The sequence below is a fragment of the Pseudonaja textilis genome, chromosome 2 (genome assembly GCF_049901715.1).
Source record: "Pseudonaja textilis isolate UNSWEBS1 chromosome 2, rPseTex1.2, whole genome shotgun sequence".
NCBI lineage: Eukaryota > Metazoa > Chordata > Lepidosauria > Squamata > Elapidae > Pseudonaja > Pseudonaja textilis.
Genome location: NC_141991.1, coordinates 80,486,806 through 80,511,626, shown reverse-complemented (window position 1 = coordinate 80,511,626; position 24,821 = coordinate 80,486,806). Strand labels below are relative to the sequence as shown.

General features: G+C 36.6%; 1 protein-coding gene across 7 annotated transcripts in view; it reads left to right on the top strand.

Moving 5' to 3' along the window:
- Positions 1-24,821, top strand: part of ACSL6 (acyl-CoA synthetase long chain family member 6) — a 110,320-nt gene that overhangs the window by 23,972 nt on the left and 61,527 nt on the right. Inside the window, exon 1 of one of the 7 annotated variants that reach the window (XM_087924416.1) lies at positions 15,162-15,278. The exons of 5 other annotated variants lie outside the window; for them this stretch is intronic. In XM_087924416.1, coding sequence (XP_087780542.1) covers positions 15,242-15,278 — 37 coding nt within the window. In that variant the 5' untranslated portion in view covers positions 15,162-15,241. Of the gene's footprint in view, positions 1-15,161; positions 15,279-24,821 lie in introns of those variants that run through there. One more of the 7 variants, XM_087924421.1, reaches the window with a different exon arrangement.

Sequence of the window (24,821 nt, the reverse complement as noted above, 5' to 3'; positions counted from 1 at the left end):
CACCAGATAGCATTGGATGCACACCGGGATTGTTCTGAGGTGCATGGCCAGTGCTGCCAGCACTTTTATGAAGGTCCTGGGGCTGATGACAGGCCGAACAGCAGGGCCTTGTATTGATAATGGCTCCTTGCATAATAGAACCTGAGAAACCTCCAATGGGAGGGATAGATGGGATGTGGAGGTAAGCCTCCGTCAAATCAATGGATGTCAGGAGATCGGTCCCCCTTATGCCTTCCAAGATTGATTACAGAGATTGCATTTTGAATCTCTTGTATTCTATATGAGTGTTTTTGAGATCCAGGATCACTCTCCCCCCACCCCCCGAGGCCTTCAGTACTACAAACAGAATGGAGTAAAACTCATGCCCCCTCTGATCCTCCGGCACTGGCTTGATGGCCTGGACATCCAGCAAGTGCTGGACCATTGTGTCCATGAGCTCTTTCTCAAAAAGGTTTTTGGAGGTTGGGCAATGGGTAAAGGTCCTTGGAGGAGTGGACAGAAAATCCAGGGTAAGACTGAATTGCACGGTTTTCAGGACCCAGGAATTGGACGTGATGGTCTCCCATTGGTCTGCAAATAGTGCCAGTCGGCTGCCAATGGGGGGAGGGGTCCAGTAGTCATTTGGATTGATGGAAGGGATGACTTCCTGTGCCATGCGAGGGCCATTTGGATTGTAACTGTTGTCTATTTCTTACTCGAAAACTCGATCTGATCTGGGCTGGTAGGACCTTTGGAATTGCAAGAATTCCTGACCTGATTCTGAGGAACGAAATGGCTGCCTACAGGAGTAGGGAGAAGCCCTTCTATCTGCCCTCCTGGTAAGAGAAGAGAACACCTTCTGCTTAGTTTTCTACTAAGAAAGGATTTCAAGCCTCTCCAAATAAGGAAGAACCTGTGTAGGGAGCTGAGAAAACACACCCACTTTTATCTCCTGTGGGGTGTGGCTCAATGACTCAGCTCACTCTCCGACCCTCCCACACCTCCTACGTTGCTGCTCACGTTTCTCCCTACGACACTGCTTAGGATCGAGCCAACACTCTTCCTCTTTACTCCCTGTCAGGCTGCTCCGATATGCCTTCCTCCTGATTAATTTCAGGCTGTTCCTCTTGGTTGTCTGATGGAACCTGAGGCATTATCAGGTAGGAAGGTCCTGGGGAGGAAGGTGTTGCCAGAGAGGAAGGTCCTGGGGAGGAAGGCATTCCCAGTTCCTCCTCCTAATCTTCCAGGTCCTCTTCCTCTGACAGCATAGGCTCGGGAATCGGGGCCACAACAAGAAGATATATTAAAATATTTTAGTTAACAGTATTTATTTCTTAAATACCTTTCCATCCCAAATACAAATTATCGGCTGATTTTTCCTTACTGCTATGCAGTCATTTGTGATCCAGTGAAGAACAGAGGATATTGAAAGTGGCAGCAGGTATTTTACAAATAGGAAAAACATCTCAGCCTGCATGATGCAATTTCACAAGCTGCTGGATTCCTCATCCAGTTTGTAAAAGCCAGACATGACTTTAATCTTAATCACTGGAATAAATAAATAAGACAGATCTAAGCTCAGACTGGCCGGCCTAGGGCTAGAGAAGCCCTAGATATTTTTTCTGTTTTGTGCCTTAAGTAACCTTATCATAGGTGGTATTCAGCAGTTTCTGACCAGTTCTGGAGAACCGGTAGTGGAAATTTTGAGTAGTTCAGAGAACTGACGAATACCACCTCTGACTGGAGATTTTACAGTATCCTTGTTAGGAATATAAGCCACCTAACAAGTATTTGGGTTAGAAATATATAAACCAGGATAGACATTTTAAAACTGTATCTTTAAGAAAATGCAAAACTGTAGTTGGGTATGGTTTCTCAAACGGCCATAAGATGGAGCCAGAAATCTCACTATTGGAAAAGAAATTTAAGATAAAACAATTAGGAGAAATCAAACAATATCTTGGTTTAAAGATAGATAGAACTAGAGGAGGATACAAGATCTCACAGGCAGATAAAATTAACCAATTACTAAAAAGTTTTAAAATGGAACTTTGTAAACCTGCTAAGACGCTAATGAGCCAGGAGTTTAGCCACACAAAGTCCTGTTTTTGATAAGAACATTTATCAGTCCTTGATTGGTAGTTTATCTTATCTCAGTAATTGGTCAAGGCCAGATATTGCATACAGTGTTAATCAATTAGCGAGATTTAACTGAGCCGACTTAAAGGCACTGGCAAGCTGCTAAACGTGCATTAAGATATCTGGAACAAACAATGCATTATGCATTGTATCTGGAGCCTAAAGATGAATTGAATTTGACTGCATATGCTGATGCAAGTTTTGCTACAGACATAAATACACGAAAATCTACAGCGGGTACTGCTGTATTATTGGGAAAAGCATTGATTGAATGGAGATCTATTAGACAGAAACATTTAAGTTTGTCAACAATGGAGGCTGAATTCTCATGTTTGTCTTTATTATGTACAGATTTAGTTTTGTATAAGCAATTATTAATTGATATGGGAATTAATGTAACAGATTCTATTGTTATTTACGAAGACAACCAGTCAGCAATACAGATGGCTTCAAATATTGCTGTAAAAACAAGAACGAAACACACAGATTTAAGATATTTAAATGTGAGACAATGTGTGCAAAGTAAGATGATTAAGCTAGAATACTGTATGTCAGAAAACAATATAGCAGATCATTTTAGAAAGGCCCAAGGCTCTATAAAGCATAAGGCGTGCTGTGAAGATTAAGGTTGTATATATTGTCTTACCCCAAAGGGGAGAATGTTAGGAATTCTAACAGGTATTTGGGTTAGAAATATATAAACTAGGATAGACATTTTAAAACTGTATCTTTAAGAAAATGCAAAACTGTAGTTGGGTGTGGTTTCTCAAATGGCCATAAGATGGAGCCAGAAACCTGGGTTGTTTTAGTCTTAGTCTCAGAAGAGAGTGTGTCTGAGTGAGTATCTCTGTTTCCTTTTGTTGGAAAGTATTGCCGTTCCTCCATTTTTCCTAATTGACTGATATTACTGGATTTAATGTAAGTCTGTAACTGAACTGTTTTTTGACACTGGACTTTGATATTTGGATTATCCCTGGATTGAAAATTGACTGATTTTACCTGTGAATGACTTTGGACTGCTTATTTTGGACTTTGCTTAAACCTTTCTTGAAGTAAAAACCTACATTTACTGTACAGTGTATCTGTGTACTGTGTGTGTATTATTCAAACACTTCTCTCAAATACATCTCCCTGTAGGTGCTCATTCTCCTAACAGGGAATTACCTCAACAATCCTTCCCCTGCTATGCCCCACCAAGCCAAACCCACAGAACTGGTAGTAAAAAAAATTGAATTCCACCACTGAACCGCATCATATAATTTGAATAGGGCTCAGTTGGAGAACCTGTTCAAAGTGCTAGGATTCAGCTCTAAGCTCTGTACCTTCCATTTGTGCAGAGTATGCTAGTATGATCCACTGGGTTAGGATTTTCTTTCTTTCACTTATGAGTTACTGAGATGTATTCTGTGTTTGGCGGCGGCGGGGGGGGCTGCACTAAGGGAGGCTCATCCAATCTCATTGTACACATGTTGTGCATTGACAATAAAGGTTTGAATTGAATTGAGTACTTTCCATTTGTAATTAAGTATGCAAATTTGGACATAGGTCAGGTAGCTTAAAATTCATTAGATGTTCAACTTTAGTTGGAAATCAGCTACTCCAAAGGGTATCCATTTGTGTGTGTGCATGCTGCCCTTGTTTTGCATGTACACTTCAAACCTTTAAAGCAGCACTTCTTTAACATCTGTTGTTGCTGAAGGATTGAATTTCTTGAGATGGTAACTTAGCAGGTGGCTGCTTTCTATGTGAATAGATGAGCACAAAGGGCTCAGCCTTCATTTTCAGGAACAATGAGCATTTTACCAACTGATAGGTTTTGCTTCTTAAGCAAGGCAATTTCATCTGACTAAATGTGACTGTAATATCCTGCTGGATTGAATACATGATGAACCAGTTTACATAGTTAAGGCAACCTTGCTTTGTAAAAGAGTTGAATAAGGGAAAAGGGAGCTGTGCACAATTTTTTTTGGGGGGGGGGGAGTTCTCCCCCTTTGGCAAAATCCGGCATCCCTATATTTTATTTTAAAAGCAAGTTCTGTGAAAGCCAGAAGTGCAAATTATGAATATATGGATACTGCCCAATCCACTTTGCAAACTGATCTGGATATCCAGAAACATTCATTTTATTGTCACAATTTGTTCCAGATGTTTCCAATCTGATTCAATTATTAGTTCTAGGGAACTGGCCTGCAAAGGTGAGAGCAGAACCATTCTCAATAATCTTTGAAGACTAATGAGGTCTTAGCAGACTGCATAGAAGTGACTGTGTTCCCCAGCTTCAAAAAGGGGAAAGAAGAGAACATGGAAAACAAAACACCTTTTAGAGTTTGACATCTCTACTGGAAAGATCTTAAAATAGATTATCAATTGAAGTAAATATATGTAGCTCAAGGTTGACCTCTGGAGTCCTTAGTGCTGTCTGAGCTTGGATGTTTGCTTGCAGATGTTTCGTTACTGGATTAAATAACATCATCAGTGTGAATATGGGGTTTGCTCCCTGTTTTCTAAAGCACCTGTAGGCTAGATGAGGAATAATGGATGGAAACTGAACAAGGAGAGATTTAACAGGGAGAAACTGTCTTACAATGCAAACAATCAACCAATGGAACAGCTTGCCCTCGGAAGTTGTGGGAACGTCATCACTTGAGACTTTCAAGAAGAGATTGGGCTGCCATTTGTCAGAAATGGTGTAGGGTCTCCTGCTTGGATTAGATGACCTACAAGGTCCCTTCCAACTCTGATTATCTGTCAAATCTGTTTATCATACAGCAACTTGCCCTGCCATGTTAATGAAGGAGTGGATTTTCTCTTTAATCACCTAATTAAAGAACTACTAAAAAGAAGGTAAACTTGTATTAACAGGAATATGAGTTTCCAGGATATTGTGCTAACTTTAACGTTCTAATGAATTATACTGTGTTTAGTGAGTGAACTCCATTGTGGACTCTTCAGAATAGTGGCATGGAAGAAATGTAAACTTTTCAAATTTGTCCCTAAGAGTATTTATCTATGGCACTAGATAATTTAATACTTCTTTACTCCTCCCGCCATGTATCTATGTAATAAATCTCTTAAAGTTCTGTTCAGTTTAAGTTCAAGAGGAACAGCATTTGTGCTATAGAGAAGAATCAAACTTTATGAAATATAGACAACTGTTGATTTGAAAAAGAGTGGCACACAAACTAACAATATTGAGTGGCTCTGCACCTCCATGTCAGCATCAAAGCATAACAGTGTTTTTGCTTTGCGTGTAAAAGTTTTGGAGCAAACAGCATTTTGGTTTCTTAGCAGCTGTTTCTTATTGTCTTTGAAATACATTGTAGATATTTGGGTTTAAAATATTAGTTTTTTTCTAAGACTGTCTTATTGAGCTGATTCATAATTTTCCTTTTCTAATTCTTCCCAATGATATAAGTTCCTTTCTTGCCACAGTTGTTAAGTGAATCACTGCAGTTGATAATTAATAACCCAGTCGTTCAGTGAATCCGGCTTCCCCATTGACTTTGCTTGTCAAAAAGTTGCAAAACCATATAACCTTATGAGTATGAACCAAATTCTGAATTTTGATGACATGATCGTGGGGATACTACAAAGTTTGTAACTGTGAAAAATGGTCATAAGTCACTCTTTTCAGTGCCATTGTAATTGTGAATGGTCACCAAATGAACTGTTGCAAGTTGAGGACTACCTGTACCTTAGAGAGGATTCCCATATTGTGTAAAAACTTAATCAGGGCTGCCCATGCAAAGTGGAAATGCTGCCAAAAGACAATCTAGGCTTTGTACCTGTGAAAAAAGTTACTGGCAATTGTTGGTTACATACGGTAGGGGAATCCCTATGATGTAATTATTACAACTGGTGTACATGGAAACCTATTCTCATATGGTCAAAAACAAACAGCCTGCTACTGTACTAGAACTGATAGTTACCAAATGAAGAAATAAATGGTAATGGTCCATCATGTTACAAAGAGAATTACTTATAACCCTAAATACAGAGAGGGAATTGAAAGAGGAGGATGAATTTGAACAACGCAAATTTGATATGCTTGCAAAATACACAACTCAGATTTGATATACAACACTAGAATGCTTTTGTAATGGTATCCTAGCTTTTTTGCAATAAACCAGAAATTCTTGTGTTGTTAGGTTTATCCATGGTAAAGCCACACAAATTGATTTAGCAAACACATGACTCTGGAATGCTACAATACTTACAGATACATGCCAGTTGCCTAATGCCCAAATTTGTGGTTGTGGGGATGCTCTATTCTAAGTGCAAGAATTCATTGTAAGTCACTTTTTTCTATGCCTTTCTATCTTTGAACAGTTGCTAAATGAATGATTATAAGATGAGAACTACCTGTGTTTTTGTATAGCATTATAAAAGATCTATCCCTCCCTTCCCCCCCCCTTACACACACACATTATGTAAGTTGCATACTTCTGTTGGACTGTGATCTAAGAGAATGTATGTCACTGATAGTCTACAATACTGGTAGTCTAACTCTGTTGTGGCTTTCTCTTTGGAAATGAATAGTTGTTTTATTTTTTTGTGTATTTTGATTTGTCAATCACTTACAAGATAATAGGTATAAGTATATACATAGTTATGAATACATGAAATGAGTACATATAAGAAAAATAAAAGAAACAATAGGACAAGGATGGTAGGCATGTTGGTGCGCTTATGCACGCCCCCTACAGACCTCTTAGGAAAGGGGTGAGGTCAATAGTAGACAGTCTAAGGTTAAAGTTTTTTGGGTTTGGGGAAGAAATCACAGAGTCAGGTAGAGTATTCCAGACATTGACCACTCTGTTGCTGAAGTCGTATTTCCTGTAATCAAATTTGGTACGGTTAACCTTGAGTTTGTATCTATTGTGTGCTCTTGTGTTGTTATGGTTGAAGCTGAAGTATTTATTGACAGGTAAGTCATTGCAATGTATGATTTTATATACCATACTTAGATCAGACCGAAGACGGCATAATTCAAGGTTTTCTAGGTCTAGAGTTTCAAGTCTGGTGGCATAAGGTATTCTACAAGTAGAGGAGTGGAGAACTCTTCTTGTGAAATATTTCTGGACTTTCTCAACTGTGCTAATATCAGATACGTAATGTGGGTTCCGGACTGATGAGCTGTATTCGAGTATTGGTCTAGCAAATGTTTTGTATGCTCTAGTTATTAGTGTGATATTACCAGAGAAAAAGCTATGTAGGATTAGGTTAACAACTCTTAATGCCTTTTTGGCTATGTAGTTACAGCGGGCTCTAGTACTTAGATCATTAGAGATGAGTATTCCAAGGTCCTTTACAGAGCTTGGATCATCAACAAGGTCTTGACTATTCAGCTTGTATTTTATTTTCTTATTTTTTTTTGCCAAAGTGTAAAACAGAGCATTTATTTGTTGATATTTGAAGTTGCTATTTGTTTGACCATTCTGATACATAGTCAAGATCTTTTTGAAGGGTAGCAGCATTGTCTGTGGTATTGAACATCTTTACATCATCAGCAAAGAGAACGTAGTTGCTCTTAATATGATCACAGAGGTCATTTATGTAGAGTATGAAGAGGGGTGGTCCTAGAAGACTGCCTTGGGGGACACCACTATTGACAGGTACAGAATTTTATGGGACACTTCCAATTTTGACCATTTGTTCTCTGTTTGACAAAATGCTTCTATCCAGTTATGCAGGTGTCGAGCGATATCGTAAGCTTTAAGTTTTAGGAGTAGTTTGTCGTGTACGACTGAATCAAGGGCTTTACAGAAGTCTATATAGATCACGTCTATTATTTTGCCCTGGTTGAGTTGTGTAGTCCATATGTTTTTGCAGATTACAGGATAATTTTTTTCTGAAACCAAATTGTTTATTAGAGAATAGGTTGTTTGTCTCTAAGTGGAGGATAATGGATTGGTTAATAATTGATTCCATGACTTTACAGGTGACGCAGCATAAGGAGATTGGTCTGTAATTTTCAACTAGGCTGAGGTCTCCCTTTTTGAAGATGGGGATGACTGTGGCTTGTGACCATAGTTTTGGCAAGAAGCTGGTCCTGAAAGATTTTTCAAATATTATGCTTAGAGGTTCTGCTATGGCAGTGGATAGCTTTTTTAAGAAGTAGGCACATATTCCGTCTGGTCCAATAGATAGAGATGATGTTAGATTGCATCGTGCTTTTTCAACATTGTCTTCTGTAAAATCAATATGTATTAGATAGATAGATAGATAGATAGATAGATAGATAGATAGATAGATAGATAGATATAGTATTATATATTGTTGCCTTTCAAATGTAATGTCCTCTTCACTTTCTCTGTGGTCCACATGGAAACCCAATGGCCCTGTGGAGTAGTAAGGGAATGATTTTTCTCTTGCTTGTTAGTTGATCTTTATGACATTTCATGTTGTCTGTGATACGTAGGTATGTAGTTAAATATCAGATTGGCTTAGTCTTTGCTCAGTGAGGAGTCATAATTTAGTGACAGAGCACTTATGTATATGCCAAAGACCCCAGTTTCAGCCCTGCATTTATAGTTAGAAGGATCAGCCAGCAGGTGATAGGAGAGACTCTTATGAAGGAAAATACTTCTTCAATCTCTGTACAAATGCTGTCAATACCAGGAGACAATGTATGGTATAGAAAGATAGCAATAGGACTGGCGCACAATGGCTTCATTGGTTCCTGTGTTTCTAGAATTTGGAGGGGGGGAAACATACATTATAATGTAAAAAGAAACCAAATGTCCAAGAAAGCTGGCTATTAAATTTTTATCTCCAAATCTCCAATATCTCATGAATTGTCCAAGTAAATTAATATTAAAGAAGCTTGCAGGTTGAAGTATATTCTATAAAAACAGACAAAATAAGCCTACTGTGAGGACACCTGTCTGTTTCCCTCATTCTGGGAGAGTTCTTCCCTCTAGGAGTCCACTTTCAACTGGAAGAAAAACCTCTGATTGCTGAGAGCTTTCTTATGATGATCTGCTCACTTTGTCTCTTTTTAATTAAGCTGTTGATCATGCTTTGAAATTCCTTTTGACAAATGTATTTTGCTGAATAGAAAAATAGGGTGTAAATCAAATATTAATCATAATATTTGACCCCTGGAGGATTGAAAGGAAAAGGGAGAAACCCATGGTCACTTCGTCATTAAAGGGCACACAGATAATAAAAAATTAATATAATTAAAATTTGTCATTCCTTGCAGGGGTTAGGGGAACAAGTGAGCATGAGAAAGTTCATGTCTAGGACTAATGGAATCATTTAGAAAAATACTATTTCTAAGGCCTCATATTTCTTCACTGATATGAATCTGTTGTCGTATTGTTTCCAAAGGTTGTTTTTTAAAAAAATTTTATTTGGGTTTTCACAAAAACAAAATACAAATAAAACATCTTTTTTGAAAATAGCATGGTCCAGGTTATCACTTCTTCATACAGAAACAAAACTCAATTTCATGCTCATTTTTATATTCTATTCCATATCTTATTACCATTTTATATTTTCCACATAGTTTTTCCCCTCTTTTAATTTTCTCAACTTTGTTTTAATTATCTCATCTCAATTCAAATCATTATATTTATACTCTTGTCTGTCCTGTTTCAATTTCACATTATCTTTTCTTATTAAGCAAATGTAGTTACCAATTAGAGTATGACACCTTTATATCCTTTAATTTTATCCATTCAAACTCTTATTTAAGCTTCAATGTATGCCTTTAAGATTATAGCATTCAATATAATGCATAATCGAGTTCTGCTTGGTACATTCTTAAAATAGAGACTATATTCTTAAAAGAAAAATATTATATATATATATATATATATATATATATATATATATATATATATATGTATATGTATATGTATATGTATATGTATATGTATATGTATATGTATATATGTAAATAAAACACACATTCCATTCCAATTCAATTCTATCATTAATATGCATTAAAATCTTAACATCTTTAACATTTCTTTTCAATTGAATATCATACTTCCTTGGGAACGCTTATAAACTTTCCATAATTAATTCTTTTTTTCCCATATTTCTCACTTATATTTTTATAAATCATTACTAATAGTTAAAAATGTTCCCTTTTAATTCTCTCAATCATTTTAATTCATTTATTTATTAACAAACATCCCACTACATTACAGTAAATATTTTATCCATTATCATATTTTCTAAAATTATTTCTATTTGTAATATAACAATGCTATCTTATATACCTTTGCAGAATCCCTTTTGCAATTAAATTTTCACCCATTATCTCTAAATAAGCTTATGGTTACAATCCTTATATCTTTTCTCTGTTTCTCCATTTCTTGTTTCTGTTTTTTACAACTTCTTTTCCTTGCCTTCTTCCCCCTCTCTTCTCCCTCCCCTTTTTACCCCCTTGTCTCTCTACTTCTAACTCTCTCATCTGTAATCCCCTCTTCTGTTGCTTTCTAATATTATACTTATCTTTCAAATTGTTCTTCTTTTGGGTTGTTTTTTCTAGTCTTAAACCTTTCACTCTCCTTCCCCCCTTTTCTTTTTCCCCCCACTTAAAATTATTTGATCATTAAAGATGGCTTCTTCTTTATCCCAGTCTTCTTGTTCTGCAAGTGTTTCTTGTTCTTCTCATAGTTCCAGATCTTCATTTCTAAGAATTGAAACACAAAGCCAAAAAACTTCTCCCTTCTTGTGCATCTTCTTTCCATTTTTAAAGTTCCGTTTTCAGTTCTTCTAAGAGTGATACCATTTTAAAAACTTTTAAACAACCACCCAGTTAATTTTAGTCATCTAGATGCAAAAACCAAAAATCACCAAATAATCCAAATAATCCAAATAATCCAAATAATCCAAGGCTGTTTCTACTTGCTTCTTTTTTCCACTTTCTCTTGCTGAGGTTCTATTATTTTGTTACCAAGTTTCAATTAAAATGTATCTTTGAGGAATCTTGTTAAAATTTCACTGTAAGTTCCTTTTAATTACAGTTCCATTCCTTAATTCCAGGCAGTCTCCTCCATTTTTCCAGATCCTGTCCTTTTATTCTTTTTTTTCTCCTTTCCTGCTTTTAAAAATTTTTAAATGTCCAGAAATCCTTATTATCCCTTTGACTTTTATTTTCAGCTTAGATGCCTATTAATGTCAAAGTGGATTTTTTTTTCAATTTCTTGCTTAAGTCTCTTAGCTATCAGTATAAGGAAGGGAAGAAAAAAAACCTAATCCTTTCCCTTCTCTCTCTCCTTTGCAGCTTCAAAATCTTCTTTGGGAACAATGTTATTAAGTTTAAATTCCAGGGTACCTTATTTGTTGCTTTTGCTGTTTGACCCGGTCCACCAAAATTTTCTCTTCTTATCTTCCTCCTGCACATTCTTTTCTGGTCGAGTTCTTCTTTGTGGTGGCCATTTCTGACCACCGCTACAACTGCCTTTGGGAAAGGAAGTAGTGGCCAGCTGGGGAGGAGAGATGTGGCTCTCCTCAACCCTGCAGGCAGTCTCCCCCCTCTTCACCACCTCTACGGGGTGGCTTAGCCCCAAAACCAGCCGGCTCAGGGCGCTCCAGCGGCGAGCCCAGATCGAAGCCTCAGAGAGATGAGATTTCAGTCTGTCGCTGAAGAAGCTCAAACCGGAAGTCCCGTATTGTTTCCAAAGTTTAAAGAGTCCTTCACAAAGCCCAGTTGGAAGATGTTTTAGAGAAGCACTCCTCAGCTGTTCTGTGTAAAATGCTGACAGGTAAAATAGTGGAAGGAAAGGAGGTAGCAGAAGTTGTGAGATTCACTAGAAATGGATACCAAGAGGTAATTGTGTAGTTTGCACTTAGCACTTAGACTTATATACCACTTCACAGTGCTTCACAGCCCTCTCTAAGCAGTTTACCGAATCAGCATATTGCCCCCAACAATCTGGGTCCTCATTTTACCCACCTTGGAAGGATGGAAGGCTGAATCAACCTTGAGCCATTCAGAATTGAACTCCTGGCAGTGAGCAATGAGTTAACCTGCAGTACAGCATTCAACCATTATGCCACCACAGATCTTTTTAGTTCCTCCTAAAAAACCTTCTTCACATTCAAAGGGTTATTATTGTACTATCTGACTATTTGGATGTATTTCAGACTGGGGTCAAGCCTACTCTGGATACTTGTGAGAAAGAGGGATATTCTAGAAAGCACAAGTGTGGAGCCTCAGAAGTTACCTTCTTGCTCTGACATAATGACATGACTGCTACTAATTTGGTTTATTTGATTTTGACTTAGCATGCTATGCAAACTCTGAACTGTAGTTGGTCAACTATGGTTTAGACTTTAATACAGTATGGGAACACTAACACCACATTCTAGGTTAATGCTGGCAAAAGAAAGGTGAGGGCATTTCAAATGGGGCAGAGTAGGAACAAATGTTCAGATCTTTGCCTCATTATGTTGTTTCAGTGCTAGATCCATGAGAGATAAAAAGCTTTCCTTCTCTCTCAGAGAGCCTTGTTTAAATAACTCTAATTCATAAAATCTGCCAAAAATATCTCTAAAATATTTAAAGAATGTTTTTTTTCTTTTTGTTTTGCTAATTGACTTTTGCAATTCAAATCATCCTGCTTACTCATTTTACTATTAATAAGTTATTAATATGATTAGACGGAATTAACATTTTATCAGAATAATTTTTCCTGCTTTAATTCCTTCCATTTTGATGAGCATTTTTATAGAAAGGGAATCATAATCATGTATCAGAGGGGATTTTTGGCAAGGATTGGAAGCAAAAGCTACGTATTGTAAAAGATTTAACTTCCTGAACTCCAGACATTCAGTTCCAGATTTATTCAAGAAAGAATTGGTTCAGCAGAGAATTAGGCTGCCATGATGTTGAAATTTCTTCTGCAAAGAGGTCTTTAACAGCACCCAGGTTAACAAATTAGACATTTTGGATTTCTGAGAGAGAAAATACAATATAATGTACTCAATCTGGTGTACAAAGCACTCATATATAGTTGTCTAAGCTTACAAACTTCTGAAAAAGGAACAAGGATATTGGTTGTAAGAGATCTATTCCAACTAAAATCTGCCTATGGAAGAGGCAAGCTAAGAGGATAAAACTTTACCCTAGGAGAAATATTTAAATGTAATGGGGAGGGCAATACTGAGACTTTTCTGTTGTGACTCCCTTCCTGGACCAGTGTGCTTCCAAAATAAGGATGCTCCCTCCTTATAAGTGTTCGGGAAGTTGGTTCAGATTTGCTGTTCAGCAGAGCCAAAGTGCAGCTGAAGATAACTTCAGAAAAGCCTGTCAGATAGATATTGTGGAACTCATTGTAATGAAGCACTTACAAATACTTTTCCCATTTCCAAATAAATAGCCGTAACCCTTCTCCCCATTCTGTCTGTGAGGCATGTCTGGCTCACAGGCAAAATGTTGGCTCCTTATCCCATCTCTGAAAACACAAAAGGCACTTGTTGCAGATTGGCAGATTCTTTTAAGAGTTCTGCAGGGGGAAAAAAGTACTTTGATTGGCTTTCATCATTTAGGTCAGATCTCTTAAAGACATCCAGTTGGCTGGCTGGAGCTTTCTTAGCTTTGTTTGTAAGAATTTCTTTCAGCCCTGTTTCTAGAAAAAAGGAAAAGGAATGTGTTCTGAATATCAAACTGAACAAAATCCACCGAATATCCTCAAATACAAAGAGTAGCTATGTAACTATAACTCTGCATGTGTGAATGGTTTTAATGAGAGACAGTGCTTTCATCATATGCTACTATTACTGAGTTCAGCAACCAAACTTTAACTTCATATTTACATAAAGCATTTCATAATTCAAATCTATTTTTCTCTAATTTATACAATAGCCCACCTTACAAAACACAGTGACTCTGGGTGGAGTAGCTACCATATGCTTTTTTTGATCAGCAAGTATACAGTGACTTCCATTCATACTTTTTTCATTTTTCAATCACTTAATAAAGAGCAAAAAACTGATTTGCATTCCCCATAAAGGCGCATTGTAGTTTCTGTACAGGTAGTCCTCGACTTGACCATGATTGAGCCCAAAATTTCTGTTGTTAAGTGAAACAAATGTTAAGTAAATTTTACCCCATTTTACAGCCTTTTGTGCCACAATTGTTAAGTGAATGACTACAGTTATTAAGATAGTAACACGGGTTTTAAGTGAATCTGGCTTCACCATTGACTTTGCTTGTCAGAAGGTCATAAAAGGTGATCACATGACCCTGGGACACTCAGTGTCACAAATATGAACCAGTTGTTTCATTCGTACAAAACAATGTTGTTTTGTAACATTGAACAGTCACTAAATGAACAATTGTAATGAAGGACTACCTGTATTTTGCTCATTTTAACACTGCTTTGATCAGAATTTGATAGTCCTCAACTTACAACAGTGCGCTCAGCAATCATTCAAAGTTACAATGACACTGAAAAAGTGAGTTATGACCGTTTTTCACACTTTTGACCTTTGCAGCATCACCATGGTCATGTGATTTACATTCGGATGCTTGACAGTTGACTCACATTTATGACAGTTTCAGGGTGCTAGGGTCATGTGATCCCCTTTTGCAGCCTTCTGACTAAGCAAAGTCAAGGGGGAAATCAGATTCACTTAACTACTGTGTTACTAATTTAACAACTGCTGTGATTCACTTAACAAATGTGGCAAGAAAGCTCATAAAATGGGACAAAGCTCACTTAACAAATTTCTCACTTCGCAACATAAATTTTGGGTTCAATTGTGGTCATAAGTTGAGGACTACTGCCTTATATTTCTTGAGGAGGCTAAAAATTCAATATATGGTCGCCTGGAGCCAACAGGAAGAGGACTACTTTATTTTTGTGTGCTGCAGACTTAGTTTTTGGTGGGAATTTTTTTTGGGAGGGGGCGGATTGAACAAAATGACTCCCAGTAAGGCTCAGTGGAATCAGCAAGAGATTTCAGGCTATCAGTTGTAAGGGTGAACTGGCTAAAAGGGGTGGTCTTGTTTGCCTTTAGGGGTGGAGCTGTCATTCCTCTGAACACAGCTAGAGTGGAGCGATGTTGCAATGCCAGAGAAACTCTCAGAACAATTTCTTCTCCGCTGCTGCTGTTGTTCACCTGGGAGAATGGGGAAGAAGAGGTGGCTTAGTGTCAAATGATGGGGAGAACCTTACAAATTTCCTTTGGACCAAGTGAGTGTGTGTGTTTTGGTTTCTTCATGTAGATAGACAAAGCCAGAGCAAGGTGATCTTGAGCATTATTGTTACAATTGCTGTTTTGCACAGTTGAAAATCCTCGTTTCAACTTTTCCATAGCATTCCCCCGCTTTTTTTTGTTTCTCTTGGAGCATAAATGTTTGCTCACAGAAATGTTGTTAAACCCCAAGAGTTGTAGCTGGTACAAAAAGAAAAAAAGAAAACAATTGAAAAGGTTTTTTGGGGAGAAAATTTACCTGGTATACATATTGAAATAAACAAGTGGGTCAGTAGGGCTCCTTCTGTTGGGTCTTAGGTAGATCAGGCTGAAAACTCTATTGTACTGAACAATGTGGCTTCTACCTGCTTTTTAGTGTTTCTTTGTAAGCAAGAAAATAGACTTGATACATGATCCTAAGATCAGCAAGCATTAGCAGTAAGTACCTTCAAATAAATGACCTGAACTAATTAATTGGATTGAAGTGAATTCCCGATGCATTTCACCCATTTCTGACAAAGAAAATGCATGGAAAAGAACCCAAAATGTCACAATAACTTACATCTCCATTTACCAGCCTCATGCTGGGAGAACTGCATTCATATAATAAATTAAAGGAGTAGTGCTGACTGAAATTATTGAAATTGTTATAGTAATAGAGAAAAAATTAATATTAGTGTTATTAGTGGTACACTAGAAGAAACAGCAATGGTACAATTTTTTTTTACTATAACATCTGTTGCTGTTGATTGTATTTTCTCCCCCCTAGCTGAACAGCATGGCTTTCTTGACCTATTTCCTTCTCTGTTTTATGCCTATGCACAAGATTAAATATTTTCAGCAGTGTAACTAGAATGGTGTCACTAGTGATACTGGTAACCAAATACCTTGATAATTGGACTTTTTTTTTCTTTTAACTCAGCAGATCAGTATCAGGCTGCAGCTTTTAAAGAGCCTGTTGTAGTAGAACATTTAAGCAAACCGAAGCCTTCTGGCCCTGACCCCTTATACTTAGATATTTGGAGAGCAATAAACACATTGTTTCCTAAACTGCAATCTAATCAAAGACAGATTAACCAAGAGACTTAGTACTGTGGGATAGTCTTTTTTACATTTTTGCAACCAAGTGAAGTTTGAGTTTGTCTAAACTAGCAAGTCAGAAATGGGAATTTGAGACAGGTTCCTTCTTCCAGCCTGCATGCTACCTACAATTTCAGATTCTTTACTCTCATAAAGTCTGTGAGGTGACAGTAAAATGATGCAAATTTAAGGATGTTTCTTATCATGGATTCAGTCTGAAGAAGGAGCACAACACTGAGACCAAGCATTGCTGCATTATTGTAACTATCCTTAGGTGCCTGCTTTACAAGAAAGAGGGGTCCTGAACAATGGAAAAAGCAAAATTTTTATAGATGTTGAAAGCTACAAGTGGGAAATCTGAGGCATTTGATTTCCTAGCCAGTTTTGGGGAAGGTAGGCCAGTCCTTGTCTGTGTACCTGGGTTATTTCTGTTGTTAGGCCAAGCAGCCATTTTGGAGGGGCAGCAGAGCTGAAGAAGTCCAGTAAAGGGGGGGGGGAGGAACATTGAGGTCATGAGCTGATTGAAGATGGACCTTGGAAATTTTCTAGTTATGTAATTTTCCTGTGAGGAAAATTCCGCTGGCCTGGACTATGAGCTGGTAAGGAGGCTTCTATTCTTTGGTTTAGATGATATCATGGGAGGCTTTGTTTGGGGGCAGGGAGGGTAAGTTGGGGTCTGAGGGATGGCATAGGGAATGGAGTAGACATTCAAGGGTGGTAGGCCACCTGGTGTCTCACTTTTCCCATTCTAAGGTGACTTCATGGGAAAACCTATCATTAAAAATTAAGAAAAAAAGTGGTGATATGGAAAAAGTGGATGAAAGTCACACTATTGGCTTTGGACCAATTGATAGATGATGAAGGGAAATGCCATCTATAAGATGTAACTCAGTGGCAGTATTTATAGCTACAACTTCTGTTTACATTGTTTGGATAAGCAGCTATTTTCACCTTCTGAAATACCAAGGTACTAAAATAACAGGTTAATTTTTTTGTGAATGTTAAGAGATGGGTGGAATAAAGAATTAGAAGTCCCTATATTGCCTACATAATGAATGTCTTAATGTCTATAGAAGGAGTGTCAATAGAGTTTAAATTATGACTTACAGAACAAAAATAATACTTAGAATTTATTGGACTGCATTATGTCTGAATGGAAAAGATTTACCTAGGACAGCATTTTGATGCAAATGTAGTAAGGACAATGCTTCTTTAAAACACTTGTTTTTAGAAAGTTCTGAACTTTTCAAGTTCTTGAAGAAAGTAGTGGACTGTATAAATGTGACTGTGAAACAAATGCTAATGTTTTGGAGAGAATTTACTTTCAAATTACATACCTAGTTCATGGAACTTGACAATTGGACAACATAAATGTATTCTCTGTGCCCTTACTATATTTACTAATATTGCAGCTTTGGAAAGATGGATAGTCCTATTTACTTAATGAATTGAATAACTTTCTTTTTATGAGCAGATTACCATTCATCATCCATTATAGACATAGACTTTGTATGGATTATTATGAAATATTGAACTCATTTATACAAAATACAGTAGATTAATAATTATATAAGTGTATTAGAAATATGTACGTATTTCAAACATGTTTGCATTAAATAAATGCAGATAGAATTGTAACTTGTTGCAACAGCATAGTCTATATTTTTTTTAAAAAAATCTTTTTTTCTGTTGTAATTTTCACTTATTTTTAAGCACTTGTTACAATATTTGTTTTTTTTTGTTTTTTTTTCTGTTATTATTTTAAAAGTAATACAAAGTAAATACAAAAAAGCAATGTCCCATTCATCATCTCCTTCACAGATAGCTTTTTGAAAGAACAGGGAATGGTATTCCCAAATATCTGCCTTCTGCACTAATCCGATTGGGCATGACGGTGCTGGGAAGCTCTTCCACAGTTCATTTCCCCAAGCAATTTTGTAAAACATGCAACAGAACTCAAAATATATTACTAAACATAGGTCTTTTTATGTGTGTGTGTCAGCAATGGGATTCAAATATTTTTACCACTGGTTTGGTGGGTGTGACTTGGTGGGCGTGCTTTGCGCATGTGCACACACTTTGCATGCGCACATATGCCAAACACACAGGTGCAGAGGCGTTTGCGCAGGCGCAGAGGCGTTTGCTCAGGCGCAGAGGCGTTCCAACTCACTTCCTGCAAGCCTGCACGATCCCAGTCGCTTCAGCAGCTGCCACACAGCACTCCTCTGTGCCGCGCAAAGCAGCTGCGCTTCAAATTCAGAGGATAAAGGTGAGTATGGGAGCCTGAGAGGGCAGGTGGGCCCAAGAGCAGAGCAGCAGAGAGAACCGGTTGAGTCTTCTCTGCTCATCGCTGCTAACGGCTTGGCAGAACCGGTAGAATATCACCATTGGTGCGTGTGTGAGATTGAAATATGGGATTTCTATTTTCATAAAAATCAATAGGGTTTTTTATAGAAATTGGTTGTCTTCCAAAGCAGCAATCTAAAATGCTTTCACTGAAGTTGATGGAACTATTGTGAACAGAATATGCATATCTTTGCTGACATAATGATTGAATTACATAGCATGCTAAGCCATGGCTATTATAACTGTGATTTGGTTAAAGAACACCTGGTTCTACAGAAGGTTATGGTTTACTCTGGTCAAATACTCAGTTGGTAATAACTTGCATCATCAAGTGAGCTGATGTAATAAACATCGATGTATGAACTTTGATGAGGAGTCTAGAGAGCTTCATGGAGATTAAAATGAAAGCTGTTTACTATTTCCAGAGTCTCAGACAGCTTATTTTATCTTCCAGCAATAGTGAAAGAGAATTATCCCCCTTCAGTCCATATTTGTGATATTTGTCCAGAATTTATGTGATCCCTATGAGAGACAGAATACTGTTGTTATATTGAACATGCTTGATTTCAGGTGGGACTTTCCTATTGTTAAATTTGCTTAAAATGGCAACCTCATTCCCTACTAAACATTTTTTAAGATATTATTTGAGCCAGAAGGAACTATAGAAAGAAAGAAAAGCTGTTATGTGGCAATATGCAGTACAAAATCATCAGCATAGTTATTTAGTGTGGGCATTTCAGGAACATAAATCCCGCAAAATGTGCATTTCAGCTGTATTTTGAAGTTCTGTACATTAATATAGGCTGACTGGCCCTGTGACATATTATGATTGTCCTATTTATCAGAGCTGCATAGCAATTATAAAAAGATTCTATGGGTTGTGAAGGAATAAGAACAGTACCTGGACTGCTTCTTTCTTGGGATTATGGGGTACCCTCTCTGCTGCTGTTGTGTGCTATCAGAAAACAATGCAGCTGCATTAAAGTCTTGAAAAAGGTGCTATGTTTGCATCCTTGTTGTCCCCAAACTCCTTTTGCCATAGAATCTGGAGCATCAAACAGTCCCATGGTACGCTTACTAATGATAGGTAGAAAGTCCTGAGAACAGGTCTATGTACTCTGGTTTTCTGTTGATATGTTGAAAGAACATTTGTAGAAAGCAAAGGTACAACACATATCCAAATTGCACAAGTAACACTTAGATCATACAGTGATGTTTAAATATTAAGGTAGATGCCTGTTTAATTTTTTAATATTTAACAGGCATCATTTATTCAGGTTAATTACACCCATCTCTAAAACAACTCAATCACTTGGGGGTAATTAGGATATTCTATTATATATAGATTTATTTCCAATTGTTACAAATGTTTCATTGGGCACAGAAGAGAATTTCCCCCAAAGCATAGTATAAAGGTTGTGAAAAAGTTGTTCTTGAATGTATATGACACATAGGCTTGAATGTAAGGTTTGGGATGAGTACACTATTTATCTTTGAACATTAATATTGAAGTCTTGTTTTATCTTTACTGGGAATATTAAAAGGTTCAATAAATATGCTTCATGTGATGAGCCTTTAAAATGGAAGAAGGCTGAAAGTTAGCCTGCTAACTTCCTAATTACCATAGTGAAAGGTAGCTTCCTGCCCTTTCTTACTATACTTTGTTGTGATCCTCTGCTCCTTAACTCTGAAAAATAATTTGTTTGTTTGGCCTCTGTAAGTGTTAGACCCCTGCTTAATCTAGGTAAATACGGACATAGTCACTTTCCACCCATTCGGAGATACACACCAAAGTTAACTTTTGCAGGTATCTAGCCAGATAAGATCTACATCAGTGGAATGAAGAGATAAAAATAATGATAGAATTTTTTTAAAAAACATGCTTTTAAAGTTCGCATTGAGAGAGAGAGAGAGAACAAGAACAATACTGTAATAATATGTAATGTATTTATTTTTAGACTAATTTAGTTTTTACAGTGATTTATGTGTATATGTGTGCAAGTTCATATGTGCTCTGATTTAAATTTATCCTACAAATTATTAGCAGAGCCTGAGCTTGAAAAAAATCTTCTAGATTACCTAACAGAACTTACTTTGGTATTATTCTGGTTTCTTTGTTACAATATGGATTAATATGTCTCCAGTGAAGAATATATTAGTTTACTGAATTATTCACATAGGCATAATTTGTTCAGGTATTTTCATTTTCATTTTGTTGTATAATGGCACAGGGGGGAAGGAAGCCATACAAACTAAAGTAGTTCAGGCCTCTTTTGAAAAAAAAAATTAATCCAATTGCATTTTTATCTAGGACAAATGGAAGCTAGTTTGTTTAGTTAGTGTTTAGGAGCATTACACATCAATGGTTTTTTTCCTCTTCCATGAAAGCATTTAGAAATATGGTTGCAATGAACTAAACTTGCAATTAAAAGTGAGTTACCTACTTTTTTAGGTGAGCAATGAATCAGTCTCCCCGCCTCCCCTGCCCTTTTGTAAATCTCAGTGCAAAATCCATCCAGGCTGACTCCTCTTCTAAGACACAGTCAAAGCCTCTAAGCTAGGAGACCTTGAGAGACTTTACAAAAACCTAAAGTCAACAAGCAATCCCATATCCTGTTCCCTAGGCACTAGCAGAGTGGTTTGCAGAAGATATTCTAGAAAGACCCTCAGGATGTGGAGCTCTCTTGTTAATGTATTTTGTAGTCTTATTGAATGAGGGCATCAAAAGCCGTATAGAAATGCCTGTTAGAAGGTTCAGAAATTGAAGTCATAGGCTTGTTCAAGAACTAGGTCTCTAAATAAAATATTGTTCAAATTCTTATTTACTTGACCGTGCTTATATCATGTTATCTTTTGAATTTTGATCTTAAGTTATTACTTCAAGTATCTTATTTTTTTTCTTCTGTTGAATGTTGCCTTCCACCCACATTATTATTTGGTTATATTGTAGAAAAAAACTGGATGCTCAAGGCAAGTGTAAGCAATCTTTTTTAAAATGATATATGAGAATGAACAAAAAGAAACTTTAATTCAGAGAAATGGAGATATTGAGGGCTGGAATTGAATTACTCTGAATGGACTGATTCCATACTCAGCTTGACTAGAATATATTCCTTCTGAAAGACTTTGAACTCAACTCATTTGGTACCAAAAGCTAATTTACCACTGCGTCTCATTAGTAATGTATCTACCATATACATCAATTTTTGCACATGTAATAATCATCTTTAATTTAGGCTATAGTAATTTATAGGTAGTTGTCAACTTACATCCAACATTGAGCCCAAAAATTATGTTGCTAAATGAGACAGTTGTTAAGGGAATTTTTTCCCTATTTTACAACCTTTCTTGCCAAAGTTGTTAAGTGAATCACTACAGTTATGAAGTTAGTAACATTGTTGTTAATGAATCTGTTTTCCCCATTGACTTTGCTTATCAGAAGGTCACAAAAGGTGATCACATGACCCTGGGACACTGCAACCATCTTAAATATGAACCCATTGCCAAGCACCCAAATTTTTATCACGTGACCATGGGGGATGCTGCAATTGCTGCAAGTGTGAAAAACGGTCATAAGTTACTTTTTCAGTGCTGTTGTAACTTCGAACCATTACTAAATGAACTGTAAGTCAAGGACTTCCTGTATTTGGGCTGCCTTTAAAAAAAACACTGTTATCTTCAGCTGGTACCTAGTGGATGCTGGAGGACATGACACCAGTTCCTTAACAGCGACACTCATTAGTATATTTCTGGACAGTTTAAGTGCTGCATCTGTTCCCTAAACCAGCTGCTTTATCTAGCAAGTTATTTAAAATATTGCCCATGAATAGAGAAACCTGCTTCAGGCACTCTTTTTGTAGGTCTGTTATTGCTCTCAAGACTGCCTACTAAAAGTTTATTTTATCAGCTCTATGAATTTGTCTAGTGATGTCAGTCCATGAAACATATTGACGTTTTGCGACCTCTATCAGTGAACTGAATTATAAATACTCCTTAGAATGAAATTTGACTCTGATGGTGACCTGAATGTGTAGTTTTCCTAGCAGTGTACAACGGTGGATTGTCATTAGCTCCTTCTGGTACATTTTTCCCTTGATTTTCTAGACTTTCCATAACCCTGGTGCTTTCCCACCCAAGCACTAATTAGCTCTGACCCTTTTGGGGAATATGTAAGGTCATGTAAGTGCTGCCATTTGCTATAACATAGGAGATTTTTAAAAAAATTGTATCAGTCTTTCTTGAAATCATACCTAAGTTATTCTGATTTTGCCACACAATACTTATACTCACTCTTAAGTATCAATAGACATTTTCAAGAGCCCATTTTAATGCCTTGCCATGAGCAGTATTAGATGGCAGATTTAATAAACTTCCAATGCCTATGTATGATAAATGAAATAAAAACCTATAGAACAATTCTTTTGCACTGTGAATTTTGGTCTAATCAAAGACTTAGTCTACTTTTGCCTTTAATTATTTTTTTTTCCAAACCATTATGATAGTTTTCGCAAACCAACATAGTAGATAGAAATTCTAGGGTTAATTACGCTGCCATAACAGTTTAAATCCTCACAGTAAAGTCCTTGCTCTGGCATAAAATCAAGTGCTTAATCATATATATGATAAATTCTAGATTGCATGGGCATAAAATAATAGTTGCTTTACACAAACTCCGGTACAAGGATTGTTGCAGTTTTGCTCTTGTTATTCAGATAACAAAGTTTAGTTATTTGTTTGGATGAGTCATAAACACTACTGTGAAATGTTTTTCTTGCTGTCATTAAAACAAGATTATTGATGATAGCTTTCAACTGATTTCCATAACTTTGCTTGCTTATTTTGTAAATAAAAATAGACTTCAGAATGTGTTTATTTAAAAGAGACCTCCTGATTTACATATTTTATTAATTTGACAATAAACTATTTTTATATATATTGTTCAGTTATTACTTGATACATAACTGCATTGTTTTGTTATCATTTAGTTAATATTGAAGTATGTTTAATTAGTATTATTGTGGCACTTATTGAGTGATATTTACAGACATAAATGATGACTTTTATCTACTTCCTAGTTATTTTGTTTGCTTGCAGCCCTAAATATGTGAAACAGAAATAATTGTAAGAAATTGCTGTTTGCGAGTACAATATGTCATAAATTATGTTTAATTTATCTTATGTTTAATATTTTTTATTAGACATAACATTTTAACAGTAATGTTTTTTAAAACATTAAGTACTTTTAGAAGGTAATATTAAATATTTCAACCTGTAATGCTTTTGTATTATTGGGTGCAGTTCTTTTGCAAAAACCATCCAAGTTATGAAATGACAATATATGTAATAGATTACCAACTTTGTTGATAAATTTAGAGCAGTCTTTTTAGCTAGGAATCTTTTAAACATATTGGACCATGCCTCACATGTTAAGCATTATTTGAATGTATCTGGAAAGTTGGGTGACTAACTACAGCTTACTAGTATCTGCAATTGGAAAACAGAAAGATTGACAATCAAGCCACACAATAAGACTAGAGGACTATATTTGCATTAGGTAAATTGCAAGTTGTTTATACTTCATATAAAATGAAGTCATATTCCAAATTGCCCAGTGAGAAGTGAGTAAATGGAGATTGGATCCAAGTACAGCTACATTAGATTTGTATTTTCCCCTATTCAAACAGCAGGTTTGATAATTAAAAAAATCAATTTACAGATGCAGAGGGGGGGTGATTAAAAGTTTGATCACATCACATTTTTGAAAAGCTGCTCAAGCAAGCATCTTACCATCCTTGTTGTATGAAATATCTTGAAAGTGTGATTACAGGATGTATCGTACACAGTCTTTCTCAAAAACAACTCTGTGGGTGCTTCTGAACACAAAGGGTTGCTGTCATAGTAACAGGGTGTTACTTCGCAAGCTTCCACTTTGCTTGGCCAAAGGGGAGTTTTGAATATAGAAGTGAGGCACAGTCAATGCTGCCAGAATATGAATGGCTGCTTGTAGCAGTAGAAGACTTAATAGGCTGCAAAAAAAGTCTGGATCTTGAAGTAATTGAAAAAGTCCTGGTGTTAGCCAGCCAAAGCAGTTTACAACTACAACAGGAGAACAGAAA